Source organism: Monodon monoceros, unplaced genomic scaffold (assembly GCF_005190385.1).
Source record: "Monodon monoceros isolate NGI ecotype Baffin Bay Population unplaced genomic scaffold, NGI_Narwhal_1 Super_Scaffold_14, whole genome shotgun sequence".
Classification (NCBI taxonomy): domain Eukaryota; kingdom Metazoa; phylum Chordata; class Mammalia; order Artiodactyla; family Monodontidae; genus Monodon; species Monodon monoceros.
Window position 1 is genome coordinate 27,448,557 of NW_021703770.1, and position 17,303 is coordinate 27,465,859.

A 17,303-nucleotide genomic window follows, 5' to 3' on the forward strand; every position below is an offset into this window, starting at 1 on the left:
GGTATATAGTATGTGCTTAAGAAATATTTGTTCAGTGAATACATAATGACTAATAAGAGCTTGGATTTTAAAGTCAACCATAGTGAAATTCCAGCTTATTTAGCCTCTCTGAGCCTTGGTATGCAAAATTTTGATATTGATACCTGAATCACGGATTTAATATAAAAATTAAATTAAATAACAGCCGGAAAGCATTTAGCAGAATGCTTGGCACAGAGTAAGTCCTCCTTTAGCACATCATCAATATTCAATATTAACACAGTGATATATGCTATAGTGACACTCTACAGGGCATTTTTTGTTTAGAGATCAATACTTGTAGTAATAAAATAAACCCATTTTCCTTTTGTGGATCCTACATTATCAGAAAACCATATGAGTTTAAGTATGCATAGTAAAATAAACATCAAGCACACAAGCCACAGATAATTTTACCTATATGTAGTTTGATGTCCTTCCTTCCTTCCTTCCTTCCTTCCTTCCTTCCTTCCTTCCTTCCTTCCTTCCTTCCTTCCTTCTCTTCCCCCCCCAACCCCTTCTCTCTCTTTCTTTCTGTTCAGGGAGCTTTGGTCTTATACCAGTTTGTTGGAAGGGCTGAATTCAGAGAAGGGAGAGAAACTGATGAACAAGGTAAACATTCAGCAAACCAGTCTTCTGGGTTCTGTTACTCTGTTGAATGGCTTATCTTTCTTTTTTTTTTAACTTCAGGTTGTATTTAAAGGGTCACACTGGGACAGCAGGAAAACAGAGCAGCCTGATCTTACACGGTGCTGATTTCAGCACTAAAGATGCTGATAATGACAACTGCATGTGCAAATGTGCCCTCATGCTAACAGGAGGTAAGTCCTACGGGGCCTCTCTCTGAGTTATGTCTCATTGGTTTGAGGCTTGAGGTTTCTTATCTATGAGAAAAGACTATGATCTTCTGGTCAGGAAACTTACGAGCAAGTCCCTAGAGATCATTTTGTTCTGCCCACTAATTTACCATATGTTCTTGTGCAAGACATTGCTGGCGTATTTAGAAGTTTGCCTCCTCCCCCAGCATTTATGGTGAGGGTGTGCTAAGCTTGGTTCTGAATAAATTCTTGAACCTCTTAAAGTCCCAGTTGTTCTGCCTTCTAAATACTCATAATGATACCCATAGTGGAATGAACAGCAATTTGAGAATTCAGCATAGAGAAAAAACAAAAAGTCAAAATTTCTTACAAAATGCTTTACAACTGTGTAATAGAGTTCATTGACCATTCTGTTGAAATGGAGTAAGAAAAATAAAGGGGTGTAGCTAGATATAAAGTTATACAATTCAGAGTAGCTATACCAGGGCTTTACATTATAAGGTATTGACCTCTGCAAGACATTTGAGCTGGTATAGGAGATACCAGATACCATTAAATAATATTGTATCACTGAGTAAGAAAGTTAATCCTTTTGCACTTTTTAAATACTTTTCTAGGCTTCTGATTGTGTCAAAGAGGAATTCTCAGTTTAGTACTAGCTTATCTATAATACTTTTTTAGCACTTACTCAATAATTACCTTTCTTAGCAAAGAAAGAACAAACTCTTCAGCGTCAGCTGAAGGGCCTTGGTTAGGCAATGGCACCTACCTAGAATTAAATAAAATGATTTTGTTTTAATTTTGTTGAGTGTTACGTCTACTTTTATTATAGTAAGTGGTACTGATTTCCTCTTTAAAGGAACGATATAAACTTCATTTTAAAAAGGATTCACAAATATTTGATATTTAACTAATTAATTTAAAGAAAAATATTAATAAAAGTTGTAAATGGGCATGGCAAAAACTGTGAATAAATTGATAAATGACTGATTGAAGTCTAAGAAACACTGAACTAAAACCTGATGGCAAATGATGTAGCTCAAAAATGTTACAGGCAAAAAAGGAGTTGGCACCAAATAAAATTGTAAAGGAAGCCTTTTTTTCAGTGTTTGTCTTCTCACAGTTTTAGTGTTGTTTCCCTCTCTTAATGGAATAGTAATCATTCCCACCTTCAACTGTTCTAATTCTCTCTCTGGGTTACCCTACAACAAAACATGTTTTCATGCTAATAAGGAAAAAACTCTTTAAATCTAAAATTTTACTTCTCCAAATATGATATTACTATCATTATTATTGCATATTATTACCTGTTACTGAATATGTTATACTATCTTCCTTGAATTCCAAACCAACTCTGTGAGATAAGGAGAAAAACTCAAATCTCCATTTTGTACACAAGGAAAACAAAATTAAGTAGATGTTCACCATTTTATCCTTAACATCTAGCTCAGTAGATTGTGGCACATAGGATCGCAATAAAATATGTGGTGCATGAGTGAATGAATAACCATCTTGGAACCCTTGAAGTCACTTTCAAATTTTGAAACCAATGAAATGAATCATAAGGTTGACATTTTTCTTATCAATTAACAGAGCGTGGAAGAATATAGAGGGAAAGTTTTGGAGAACTCTTTCCACCTTCATGCCCATTCCCGGTCCCTCCATTACTACCACCACCAAATCACATTCCATACTGATTCCCATCCACTCCACTTATAGTAACCTCTTTTCAACGTGAAACCAGCCCTAGTATTACCAAAGCCAGCCTGTTCTGATTCTGCCTCTGTCATATCCTTCTCCTTAAGCTTTAAACATGCCATTTTGGCATCACATTCAACCTCATCCAATAGTTAAAAAGTCTTCTATATGCAATTGTATGGCCCCCTCCCCCCCAAGCAGTTGTTAAAACTTAGCATATTTTTTTTACATGGTACCCACAGGTTAGGTTTTGAACTTTTTTCCTGAAAGAAAATATTTCTTTTCATTACCTCCATGATCCCATAAATGAAACTGTCAGCAACTTTATATAAAGACAGAAGGACTTTGATTGTCCAGTTTTCTGCCTATTTTAATATAGAAGTACACTTCATTTTATCCATGTCTGTTTTTACAGATAATTTTTCTTACCAAATAAATACAACACATGAAAGACCAACAGTAAAATCTTTCAAATGTTTACTTAGAATAGTGTTCCAATCTGCTCATATTCCTGTCATAATAATGAAAATATAGAGCAAAGCAAAGAGGAAACTGCATCTCTCGGTTGTTGATGAGAAAACTTCATTGCTCAGGTTTGTGATTTTATTTCTGCTTCAAATGATTGAACTTTGTCATGTTCCTTCATCCATAATCATTCTTGGACCTGCTTCTTAGCCACCAATAAACACATATGTTGGGGAGAAAAAATTTCCACTTATTGCTTGGGCTGGAATAATCTAAGTAAATGTGTTTTTGTAATAAATGCCATTACCCTATCAAATATCCTTTTGAAAGAATCCAGGTCTTGCAAATCTATTCACTCTGCAAAACTAATACGTGGAATTTAGATAGCTAAGAACTGGAGAACATAAGGATGAATGTCAATGACAGTCCAGGTAACTTGAGTATTATCTGGAATTTATGTCCTACTTAGCTACTCCGCCCACCACCACTATTTATTCTCTGTCATAGTTCCCCTTAGAACCATTTTCTCTGTCTGATTATTTTTCCTCTTTTTTTTAAAATAGTCTCTTTTAAGCAGAGAGATTTCATACTCCTTGAAACTAATAATTCTTAGTTCTCTGTCATCATCAATTAAAGCTTTGTTTTATCTTGTTTATTTATATATTTTCCATTGTTTCTTCTAAAAGGAATTAAGGGTAAAGTAAGATTTATTGCCTGCTTAACTGCCCTAAATAGTTTTCTTCAAATACATGGAGGGATTTTTGTTGGAGAATGTGGTATCATTGTTACCCTTATCTGTCAAAGACTGAAAAACAGGAGATAGGCATAATTGAAAGCAGAAGGGATTTCAGCTAGACATAGGTAGAACATTTTGGCCTTTCTTCCTTCTTTCCTAACATCCTAACTTCTTAACTTCCTTCTATCAACGTAACATATTTTTAATGAGTAACTTGTTAAGAGTCAACAACTATGAGAAAAATGAGCAAGACAGAATAGAGCTTGCATCTATTGAGGAAGACCATCAGCAAAAAGCGAACAATAAATAACACAATTTCAAGTCATAACAAGTTCTAGGGACAAAATATAACAGGTGACAGAGTTATCGAAGGAAGGGGAAAGCAACTTTAGATGGAGTGTCCAGGGATCAGAGGCTGGAGTGAGTTGCCAGGAAGGATTGTGCATGTCTAGTTATGAACACCTTAAGAAGAGAATAGAAAGGTATTTATCTGAAAGAGTTTACATATGCCCATCCCTACAGTTGTGGGTCTAGATAAGATTGTCTCTCACATTTTCTTCTGGTTCTATGATTTTATTATTCCATGTACTCATTGTGGCTACAGTAGAGAAAAACAGGTAACATTATTTTTCAGTGCATGGGTTGTAGTTCATAGTAAATTGTTAGTGGAAAGGAGGTATTATCGGACTTAAAAAGCATATTTGCATCAATAGAAATAGACACCACAATGTTTTATACCTCCTTTCCCAGAAGGATATTTACTTATTTCTACCTTACCAGAAATTCTTCCATCCAATTTAAATATTGAATAATTTTTGTTTCATTACACATTTCTTATGGGACCAAACCATATATTTCAAGATCGAAATTGCCACACACATTTTCTGTGGAACTGACATCTTAATTAATGATTAGTGATGATTTGTCAGCATACATTTATAAGCCAGAAATATCTGTGTTCTGTGATTCATTGACCTCAAGAAAATTTGTAAGTTTTCTCCTTAAGTTTCCCGCTTTATATAGGATATTACGACAAATCTATATATTTCAGCAGTGGGAGGGATAAATTTAAGAGGTGATTATAGGAAATATTTTCTTAGTCCCACAGGAGAGCCCTTCTTGTGCCCTCCTGTGCCCAAAGAAAGGAATCAGTTTCATTAAAAACCTAATGTTTTCTCTATTATTTAACATTTAGAAAATGAAAATGTAATATCATTCAATTCATGCTTTTGTTTGTATGGATTTGTTGTATATAAACATAAATATGCAGAAAAATCTATGACTCTCAAATTATGAAAATTAAAACCTTTTCTCATTAGATTGTCACAGTCAAAACAAACTTCACATTCAAAGAAAACATGGTCTTTCGTACCAATTCAAAATAAATTTTTCTAAAAGTCTGTTAGTAACTACAATTACTAAAGGTTGCCAACCAAAAATTTAAAACAACAACAACAACAAAAAAACCCCTAACAAAACATGGTATTGTTTTACATTCTTTTCCTTACCTTTTCTTTCAACACAATTTTCTTATTTGGTATATAATATAAAAGCTATGTAAAAATGTGACCTAACCTTCTGCAGAAAGAATCTGTTGTGGTAAAAACGCGTCTCTTTTCCCACGCATAAACTATGTCAGCCAACAGACAAGACTTTGCTAAAGCTAACAAAGGACATTCTCAGTTCAATTCTAAAAGATGGGATAAAGCCATACACATAAGTTCTTAGTACACCCTGGAACTTACCAGATGCTAGCAGTAGAGAGTTGATAAATACTTGCCTTGCTTGCTATATAACCTTGAAGAAGACAAAGAAAATGAAAGAAATTAACAGCCTTTCTAACTGGTTGAAGTGACAAGATCTTGGGGAAAATACAATCATCTTAGAGTTTTTGATAACCCAGGAAGGATCTGCTAACCATTGTCAGATAACTGGCATTCCCTGGGTTTTAAGGCAAACATGTTGAGAGAAAAGATCCATATGGATAATTTAAGGTTGACCACAGAAATCTACATTGCATTACTTTATTTCAAAGCAATTTCTTATTTAGTACATAATCTCTAAGCCTATTCCACAAAAATGTACAGTTCTTGAAGACAGGGACATCATGCTCTGCACCACTGTATCCTCAGTGCCTAGCACACTGCCTGGCACATAGGATGTGCTTGATAAATATTGATTAAATGAATGAATTTGCTATCAGAGACTCTGAAAGGACATTGTAAAATCACAAATGATCCTGGTGAGAAGACATAGAAATAAATCAATGTGAGTATGAATGTGACTTTTTTGTGAACTTAGATTTAAAATGCCTAAGTATGTATATATGAATTTGCATGCACAAACATGGAACAAAGGGATGAATATTGAAGACTGGGACTGAATTTTAAGAATAACCAAACCCCAGAAGACTAAACTCCAAATTGGAAAACTTTGAGTGTTAGGTTTGTAACTTTCAAATAAATTTGAACAGCCTAAGTGCAAAATTTAGGACTATACTCCTTTTTTGTGGGAGGAAGTTTTCACTTATTGGAAAAAGAACAAATAATATTGGAAAATATCTTTTAAAAGATCAGTTAGGAAAAAGGTGACTCAGAACTGATGGGCCTATAGCGCCAGGCTGCCACCAAAGGTTAATAATTGACAGTGGATGAGAAATAACCAATTTTGTTTATATTTTACTCTAATAATAAATAATACAGTGAATATCTATTGCACTCTTAGTGTGTAACAGTCATTTCTTCATTACCATTGACTTATATTTAATAACTTACATGACACTTCCATAAATCCTTTGAAATAGAGATCTTTGGCAAGAATTGAGATACGGAAGAGTTAGATAAGTTGGCTAAGGTCACAGAATTAATGTCAGAAGTAAGATTTGAACTCGACCTCCAGATAAGCCATTACCTTATCCACTCCTGCTGCCACTCTTAAAAGGAATGGCATTCAAAGACAAGAATTTAGCTCTGTTTTACTGTTTGCAGCACATTTTCACAAGGATTTCCTCATTTAAACGTGGTTGAAAGTAAAATGAAGTTCAAGGGAGGAAAGAGGCAGTTAAGAGAATACCTAAAGCATTTAAATGAATTCAAGATTATCAGCCAGGATAAACAACTTTTAATCTATGGAACAAAAAGAAGAGAAAGGAAAAAAAGCCAAGTGCTAGACTCAAAGGGGATGTAGAATGAAATGACAGAAGGAATGCAGACCTCTGGAAAGGTCCTTTGCCTCCCGCACACAAGAACATGCAGCTGCTCCTTGGGGCTAGTTATTGGTAGGGCTGAATTTGTACACGTGAACTCAGCGAGTGATTTTCATGATGATCCCCTTGATAACTATGGCATCAATCAGTTTTTTTCAGCCTCATCCTTAGTCACTAGCTAGTCATCCTTTATCGCTATAACTTAGTCATCCTTTATCACTATCAAAGAGGAAAATTCTTATTCTCTGTGCAGGTTCTTTTGCTTATTGCTGATTAGAATGCGTGCACTGAAAATGAGTGAAAGAATTCCATAACCACAGATATATCTTTTTATTTTGCTATACTTTTTACCTTAGAAAAGAAGTGTTGAGAGACATTTTGTTTAGGATCAGAAGAATTTGAGTTAGGTTTCCTGACTTTCAAATAAATTTGAACTTCCTGAGTACAGAGTTTAGAATCAAGTTCCTGTTTTCTGGGCAAAGTTTCATTTATTGGTGATAAAATGTGAATTTTCTGCTTCAAAGATAAAAGACTAAAATGATTTTTAAAGGCCTGGGAAGCCCGAGATAGTTATTACAAAACTAAATTTTAATGAGTTAAGTGTAAATGGATTAGAAACATGCATCTCAGATTTCTTATTAAAATATACATGAGGTTACAGGTTATAAAGAAAAATGCTTGGCAAAGTAAATCTCAGCAATTGCCAATCTTAAAACATTTAAGACATTTTATCAGTTATCCCAGCAGCAGATGGAAGCTGCTGCTTTCTTCCATCTTTGCTTGCATCACTGAGTTCTTTTAAGCTTAAAGTGCCTCTTCTAGATTAACTTCTTTAAGATATTGCTCATCTGTTATTCCCAGGCACTTATAGAACAAAGTACAAAGTTAATATTTCCCCAGGTTTGTAGAAGATATATAATTCAGCTATTTGGTATATTATCAGAGAGGAACTGTAACCCAGGCATACACTCCTCTATATGTTCACAAGGACACCTTCAATCTGTGCAAACTTGCATATGTTCTGAGTACCCATGAGTACATACGATCATTTATGAATGCCTAAGGGTACCTATGAGTAACCAGGAGTCTGCTGTACTTTTTGCCTGCTTTCTATAAATATGCTTTAAAACCACATCTTTTCAGGATTTATGTTTAAAAGACCTGGTCATGCTTAATTTTTTCAAAGAGAGGTAGAAAGTGGACAAACTGAAATATTTGATACAAAGATGTTCCTTGTTGTTCCTTGTCAGAGAAAACAGAGAATACTTACTTGCACAGAAATAACTGTTTTTGCGACCTTCAAGTTCAGAGTATTTAATAAAGGACAGTACAACTGAAATTGTCATGAGAAATAATTGCCCTTTCATTTCATTTTCTGCCATCTTAATTCATCATTTTTATTATTGTCTATTGCTCTCTGATAATCCAGAGTGTGCATGGCCCACTGGTCTTAAGATAAAGAGATAAACGCCTTGACCTCTTTGATTTCCACATGAAATAAAAACAAATCATTGAAAACAAAACCCATAGTAGGTACTTAAATGCCATGTCTTTACAATGCAAGCATTGAACAACTGTACCCATTTGGGTGCAAATTATTTTTGTATTCCTCTAATTAACCCTACCAAGCAAATAAGGAAATATGTGGCGCTAATGACCTGGTCTTCATTATTAAATCATTATGATGCCCCGATAAGATCTAATCCTTTTTATTTCTGCTCTAATGTTTCTGCCTGCTTCCTAGATAACTTACAAAAGAGCACTTAGATAGGATTTTATAGGCTTTAATAGTGCACCATCTTACATGATCCTTGCAGCTGTGCTGTGAAAATGGTTGATTAGACATTTATAATCCACATCTTAGGAATGAGGACGTAAGTGACTGTGTGACATTGGAAAAGTTCCTTAAACTACCTGAGCATCAGTGTCTTCACTTTAGTACTTGCCACACCATGTAGGGCTGTTTGGGTAATAAAATGAGAAAATTCATATAAATATTTTAGCAGAGTCCCTGACACATATTAACTGTTCAGTAAATATCAAATATTATATACACTATTGCCTGAGATCCCTTAGTTATTAATTGGTGAAGTGGGCATCAAAGTCGAGATCTTCTAATTTCTGGTCTGGTACTCGAGGCTCCCCGTTGCCCACAGGAATATTTCTAGAAATACAATAAAAACCTCCATGTCCTTGACCCTCTTTATTTTGCTAGCCCTGAATTCTCCAATCCCTTATCCACTGGCATTCCAGCCAAGCCAAGCTGCTGGCAGGCACTCTCTCCAGCTCTCCCAGAGAACACAATGTCTTTAGAAATCTCTTTCTGTCCAGTGAACTCACACCCATCCTTCAGCATCCAGCTCAAGTGATGAGTACACCTTATGGACCAACAAACAGGGCATTCCGCCTCTGTTTCTAAGACTTTCTTCATCTCTGTTAAACAGCCATTATCTCATTTTTTAACAGTTTGTTGTTTCTCTCCTATACAAAATTGTGTACTCCTTGAAGTCAGGAATTTTGTTTTACTCAACTCTGACCCCTATGTCTGTCCATTGGTTAATATTTGTTGAATTGATTCTAGCTTCAATTTTCTCCCCTTCATCATGCTGCCGCATATACTCAGGGTAGCTTTGGCAGACCACACTTACAGAGTGAGGGCTCTAAATAATATTCGATTAAACATTTAACCTGTCAGATCTGGTTCCCCTGGTTAAATATTGGTTCCCATTCCTAGAGAATGTTCCGCTTGTTCACCTGATGATAGACAAGTAGCCTGGATAAACTGTAAGTTTTTCCATATTGTTCAACTTTCCACCAAGATTGCCATTTCTCCACCTTCATTCCCTGCAAGTCTCCCCCTTGTTCACTATATACCAACTACACTGATGTTCTTTTAGTCCCTAAACACTAAGCTCCCTTTCTTCCTCATGGCATTGACATGTGCCATGTTCTGCTTAGAAGAGTCTTTCCCCATCTTCACATGACTCTTTCCTCATCCTTCAGGTCTCATTAAATATCAACTTCTTCCATGAACATGAAAAGTCAAGTAAGTCTCCTGTTATGCTCCGTCATAGTTCCTGATTCTAAGTGCCCCCTCCTCCTTCCCCACCTATCGTCCTTCTCCTCCTGCCCCTCCACTTCCCCCTCTACTTCCTCCTCCCCCTCTCCTCTTCTTCTTCCTTTTCTCCATCATCATAGTCATGATTTGTAGGTATTTTATTTACTTGCTACTTTTTTTGGTCTGTTTCTCACATTGGGAGTAAGCTCCACGAGGGTAAGGACCACATCTGTCGTGTTGAGTGTTGTATGACAACAATTCATGATAATTACAAACTGAATGAATAAATAAAGAAAAAATGAATACAGTATATTCAGGTGTCTATATATATATTCAGGTGTCTATCAAATATAGCTTTTTTAGTAAACTAGACTAATTCAGACCATAGCGGCTTTATAAGGAGAAACAGTCAATCTGTCAATAAGCCTGTAGTCCCTTCCAGTCATCTGTCAAGCAAACTCCGTTAGATGCAGCACTAAATATAGGGAATATAGACCATGCCTTTTCATTGCTCTTAGGATACTGAACAAAAGACTATGTGATTTTGTCTTCAGACCATCTCAGCTTCAGGCTACTGTTTCTCTTGTTAACTTTGACCCAGCCATTCTGGTCTTCTTTCAACATCTCCAAAATGCCATTGTTCTTACCATAGACATTACCCCACTTTACTCATTAGAAAATGTACATAAGATAAATTTATCCTATTCCCTCATGTGCCCCTGTTGTTTCTTGTCTCTTTCCTAAGTTCATCAAAAGTTTCCCAATGAATGTATCCTTCAGCCTGTGCCCTTCATTGCCAGGTTTCTGTTCCAACAGACCTCTGCCTTCCCACACTCTTCCAGAACTCTTATGGCTTTCTATAAACCAAACAAAACCACACGCTTTTACCCTGAGTATCCTAATGTAACTTGGAAGATCATTCTATGATTTGTAATAGTTCTCGACAGCAGAGTAACTGTGTTTGCTTTAGAGACCACTGTGGATATTTGAAAGACTATGAAAGGCTCATTAACATGATGGAAGAGTGCCTCAAGAAGGTCATAGAAAAGGAGGAGAAAGTTAAAATACCGAAGCAATTAAGTTGAGTTTCATTTTGTCCTTTGAGAGTCTTATGGGTAAATAAATTCCCTAATATTAGAAAGCCTTTTGTGATATAAATAGCATATTTTTACTAGTTATACTTACCAAAAAATTTTAAAGGAATTAATCTTAAGAAGAAAAAGGTGAAATTTTACAGTTTTCTCCTTCCTTGCCAAATAAGAACTTGCTTGTCCCTCATGTTTTGACTGCATTAATTACTATGTTATTTGCATACAGTTGGTAAAACATTAAATATAGTGCCTTTCCAAATTCATTGACATACCTTACTTTTTCCTAGGATGAATTAGCGATTAATACAGCTTGTTAGGCCTCTAGTATGACTTTATAAACAAACCCAGCTGTATTCATCCTCCAAAATTGAAAAATGAGAACTAGCTTTTCTCCATTTAACTTTCTCTAAAGTTTCTGCAAGATGATGCTCGTGTTACAGTTAAACATCAGCTGTACAGCTTTCTCTTTCTTTAGCTATTAGTCCCTTAGGTATAACTCTGTAATCAAAGGGAGGTCAACTGTATCCAAATACAAATATGCCAGAATGTCTCTGGCATAAATCTCTCCCTAAAGATTTCAGCAGTGTTACTTCAGAAGAGGGAGAAAAAGTACTATGTTTTATCTAAAAATCTAAGAACTTAATTCATTTAAAAAATAAAGTACTGAGTTATCCTTGCAGAGAGCTATGTGAGCATAGGATCTCTACGTTACTCATCATTTTTCTTTTTACTACGTTAGAAAGAACTTGAACAATCACAGAAAAAAAATACTGCTATATAGGAACTATATGGCTACTATTGATGAACACTTCCCATAGTGCTATAAGCTACAGAGAGGGCACAGCAATTCAAATTCATAGTCATTTTCTGGTATCCAGTTTATTTCAGAAGCAGCTGAGGGCCAGTTCTTGGCAAAATTATGAAGTTGATGGAGAACATTTCTTTGTATTTAGATACCAGTTGTCTAAGCTTCTGAACTTGATTGCTAATAATTAATTGTTCTGTTCCCAATAACAGGCTTCAGGTAGAATGCCTCTTAAGGGTTTCATTCTACTTGCCCTTTGTATGAATCCAGGCCTGACTATAGAGTATCTTGAAGCCCAGATGCTTCCCATCAATACATTGGGAATTGAGTCCCAATGGAGTGACACTGAAAGCTGATTTTCATGAAAGCATTCCTCTTTCTGATTGTTTGTACACTGTCTAAATTGGATGCCATTTAAAACAATTTCACTACAACGAAGATATTTATTGAATACCTCCTTATGATTATTTGCAAATAATCATAAGTATGAATAAGTATCCCCTCAGTTAATGGCATTAATTTCCAAATGTTCAGTTTACTTATGTAATTGTTTCTTCTCCTTCTTCTCTCTTCCGTTATTAACTAATTTTTCAGGCTGGTGGTTTGATGCTTGTGGCCCATCCAATCTAAATGGAATGTTTTATACAGCGGGGCAGAACCACGGAAAACTGAATGGAATAAAGTGGCATTACTTCAAAGGGCCCAGTTACTCCTTACGTTCCACAACTATGATGATTCGACCTTTGGACTTTTGAAGGCACAATGTCAAAAGCAATTTAAAAGGCCACCAAGAAATCTGGAGAAGCCACCAGATGAGAAACTGCTTGGAAACTTCTGAAGCAAACAATATTGTCTCCCTTCCAGCAGCAAGTAGCAGTTATGTGAAGTCACCAAGGTTCTTGACTGTGAATTTGGAACCTTTTGATTTCACAGAAGCCTCTCCTTGGGGTGACTGTGTTCATATGGCTTGACTACAGAGAATGCCACTCACTGTCATGCTTTAAAAAGGGAAGAAACTGTTCAGCTCGCTGTGCTTCAAACTACTACTGGATCTTATTACAGAACTATAATAACCAGATGATAAATATGGTTTATTTCACGTAAAACCGAAGAAAAAGAAGAAGATGAACAACAACAACAGAAAGAGTATACGTGAAGAATAAAAACAGGCCTGCCATAATCCTGTGGGAAAGATGTGTTGCACCAGTGAAATGATGTTATTTCTCTGCAAACCTACTAACAATAAGTTTGTACTGTTGCACAATTTTAATAAAAGTTTAGGAAGAACAGCATTGTCCTCTGAGTTGGTTAAATGGATTTCAGAAGCCTAATTCCTAAATCATACTTACTAGTTGATTTCAGTTAACCTGTCTTCAAATTTAAATTCCATTTTGGTAAACTATAAAGAATTATAGTGCCTGAAGAATAGCAGTGTGAGGTAGAAAAACACTCCATTTCTCTTTGATTTTTTTGGTACAGTTTTCAGAAAAAATGGACATAATCAAGTATGGACATATAAGGTGAAAAATGATCTCCCCCATGCTACAGTTTTCATTTACTTTAAAAACTGACTGCTATATAAATATATTTATAGCCTGAGTAAAGTTTAAAGAATGTGAAATATATCATCAAGCCCTTAAAATAATATACATGCATTTAATATTTCCTTTGATATTATACATGAAAGCAGTATTTTAGAGTGTATTAAGTTGAAATAAAACCAAGTAAACTGGAACAGTTCATTTTACAGTATCTTCTTGCATGTGTACACTTGTGTAACTTTATATTTTTAAAATCATTACCTTCAATTCTTCACCCTATTTCATGCTAATTTAATTTTTGCTAATTAACTGAAACTTGCTTTCCAGATTCACCCTGTTCCAGTTTCTATAAAAGACATACTCTGAAGTCTATGAAAAATGAAAGAAGAATTATAAATTTCATTGTACATAGCCTGTTTATATCCATAGTAAACCTAATAGCTGTTTAATCTGGAATATGCAACATTGTCCACAGTTGATGCAAATAAACACACTTCCAAAAAAATCTACTATACCACTTTATGAAATATGTTATTTCTTCATATTTTTCTCCCTTGGACCCTGTCTTCTTAGGCAATTTCTGATGTTAATACATTATCATTAGGGAAGAAAATTGGCAAACTTTGTATTATACATTAAGGAAAACACATGCACAAAAAAGAAAATTAATCATAGTCACTTGACTAAGAAAATTCTAATTACTAGCTGCTATAAATCTCTTAATGAAAATATTCCTATGGGATAATCTATTTTAAGTGAATTTGGGGCACAGATTTTTGTGGGAATTTGAAGTTACTACAATATTTTATCAGGAACTGCTTTCTGCCTCTAAGTGTCCAAGGTTACAAGAGTGAACAGTTTTTGTCAAAACATGAGGTGTACTATGAGGTAAGAAAATTGAAACCCATATTGGGCCTCCTTTCTTAAAAAAAATTTTTATCAGGGCAACAATACCAATTTTAGACCTGGTGACTTGATCTGTTGTGCCTTTGTGGCTTTCCTCCATTTGAGAAAATAAAGCTACTCACATTTTTAAGAAATTATTTTTTAAAGTTTACCATCAAGTGTTTATACCTTTTGTGTGTGTGTACAAACCTGTTTTGCCTTACAAGTGATATTCGCAGGTATACCACAGTTTTTCTGTTCTTGGAGACTCCTTCGTAGCAGCGTTTAGCCTCTCCCTCCAAAAACCTTCTTGTTTGTTCTCATTTAAGTGAATGAAAGTGAGTGTTTTGTTTTGTGTGTTCCTACAAATTTTTTTTTTACCGGTCTTTTGATAAGTAATGCTATTTCCCAACTCATAATGCAAAAATAAAAGGAAATTATGAAAAAAGAAAGAAAGCATGATATTTACTGTTTTGTTACCTGGGTTTGAAAAATGAAGTATTTCCAATTATTTATAATAAAGCAGTATAAAATGTTTTATGACTCCATATGTGCACTGTGTAATGCCTACATGTTTGTGGCCATTTAACATGTATATCCTTTGCATTTATTCAGGATAAGATAATTAGGTAATAAGATTTTGTCTTTAAATTTTTATGTTAATTCATGTAGTTTCTATGCCAATTTCTTCACATCAGTCACAGCTTTATTTGATTTAAATAAAATTGAAAGTAACATATTTGTGCAACTCCATCTCATTTTAAATATTTTACAAGTTTTAAAATTAGAGATATATGGAAGTATAGTCTCCATAAGGAAAAAAAAAAAACCTACTAAATGAACTAAAGCCTCAATCTTTGAAAAACTTTCAGTCTTGGATGTGATAAGAAAGCTTAACTCCTTTAGAATGTTAGATAAAAGCAATGGTTCTGAGTCCCACATCTCTACTGTATGATTGTTATGTCCTGTCAATTATTATTTTTAAAAATTTCTTATTTTTTTTTTTATTGAATGAAAGATTCTTTAAATGCTATAGTGCTTTACAATTTGCAAAAGCTTCATACACATGATTTAATACAATCCCATAATAGCCCTGTTTTTTCCCCTACCCTTATATTGCCTCTGCCCCTTTTCCTCTCCCCACTGGTAACCACCAGTTTGTTGTCTACATCTGTGAGTCTGCTTCTTTTTGTTTTATTCACTAGTTTGTTGTATTTTTTAGATTCTACATGTAATTGATATCATACAGTATTTATGTTTCTCTGACTTATTTCACTTAGCATAATGCCCTACAAGTCCATCCATGTTGCTGCAAATGGCAAAATGTCCTTCTTTTTTATAGATGAATAGTATTCCATCATATATATATATATATATATATATATACCTATCTTCTTTATCCATTCATCTGCTGATGGACACTTAGGTTGCTTCCATACTTATCAGTTGTAAATAATGCTGCTATGAACATTGGGGTGCATGTATCTTTTCAAATGAGTGTTTTTGGTTTTTTTGGATATATACCCAGGAGTGGAATTGCTGGGCCAGATGGTAGTTCCATTTTTAGTTTTTTTGAGAAGCCTCCATATTGTTTTCCACAGTAGCTGTACCAATTTACATTCCCACCAACAGTGTACGAAGGTTCCCCCCTTTCTCCACATCCTGGCCAACATTTGTTATGTGTGTTCTTTTTTTTTTTCGGTACGTGGGCCTCTCACTGTTGTGGCCTCTCCCGTTGCGGAGCACAGGCTCAGCAGCCATGGCTCACAGGCCCAGCCACTCCGCGGCATGTGGGACCTTCCCAGACCGGGTCACGAACCCGTGGCCCCTGCATCGGCAGGCGGACTCTCAACCACTGTGCCACCAGGGAAGCCCTGTGTGTTCTTTTTGACGATAGCCATTATGACAGGTGTGAGGTGATGTCTCATTGTGGTTTTGATTTGCGTTTCCCTGATGATTAGCAATGTTGAACATCTTTTCATGTGTATGTTGGCCATCTGCATTTCCTCTTTTGAAAAAAGTCTATTCAGTTCTTATGCCCATTTATTAATTGGGTTGTTTTTTTGTTTTTGTTTTTTAATATTTATTTATTTATTTATTTTTGGCTGTGTTGGGTCTTCGTTTCTGTGCGAGGGCTTTCTCTAGTTGCAGCAAGCGGGGGCCACTCTTCATCGCGGTGCGCGGGCCTCTCACTATCGCGGCCTCTCTTGTTGCGCAGCACAGGCTCCAGACGCGCAGGCTCAGTAGTTGTGGCTCACGGGCCTAGTTGCTACGCGGCATGTGGGATCTTCCCAGACCAGGACTCGAACCCGTGTCCCCTGCATTGGCAGGCAGATTCTCAACCACTGCGCCACCAGGGAAGCCCTGTTTTATTTTGTTTTTTGATGTGGAGTTGTATGAGCCATTTATATATGTTGGATATTAACCCCTTATCTGTCACATCATTTGCAAATATTTTCTCCCATTCAACAGGTTGTCTCTTTATTTTGTCAATGGTTTCCATTGCTGTGCAAAAGCTTTTAAGTTTAATTAGGTCCCATTTGTTTATTTTTGATTTTATTTCCTTTGCTTTAGGATGTCCTGTCAATTATTAAATGTTGGATTATTATATGACAATTAACAATAAATTCTGGGAACTCAGTGTAGAATAATAGGATGCATTCTGAATATCTGAGTTTGGTATAAAAGGTAAAGAGCATAAAGGGCGGTAACATTATCAGCTCTTGCTGCCACAGAACTGGGACTACCTTACCTAAGTTTCTCTTATGTAAGTTAAATTTTAAAATACATGTATGCTTCCTACATATGCTGTAAGGAACCAGAAGTGACTTTCAAGAAAGTACTAAAATATTGTAAGTTACAATGGACTTAAAAGAAAATATTACAAGCACACATAAGAATATCTGTGCACTTTAATACAATGCCTAAACATCAAAACAGTGATATAAAAGGTTAGAGAAGAAAATTAAGGCTCTAAATTAAT

General features: G+C 35.4%; 1 protein-coding gene across 2 annotated transcripts in view; it reads left to right on the forward strand.

Moving 5' to 3' along the window:
- Positions 1-15,055, forward strand: part of ANGPT1 (angiopoietin 1) — a 253,410-nt gene extending 238,355 nt beyond the window's left edge. Inside the window, exons 8-9 of one of the 2 annotated variants that reach the window (XM_029223174.1) lie at positions 709-839; positions 12,489-15,055. In XM_029223174.1, coding sequence (XP_029079007.1) covers positions 709-839; positions 12,489-12,649 — 292 coding nt within the window. In that variant the 3' untranslated portion in view covers positions 12,650-15,055. The remainder of the gene's footprint in view (positions 1-708; positions 840-12,488) is intronic. The other variant, XM_029223175.1, reaches the window with a different exon arrangement.
- Positions 15,056-17,303: the final 2,248 nt, after the last annotated feature.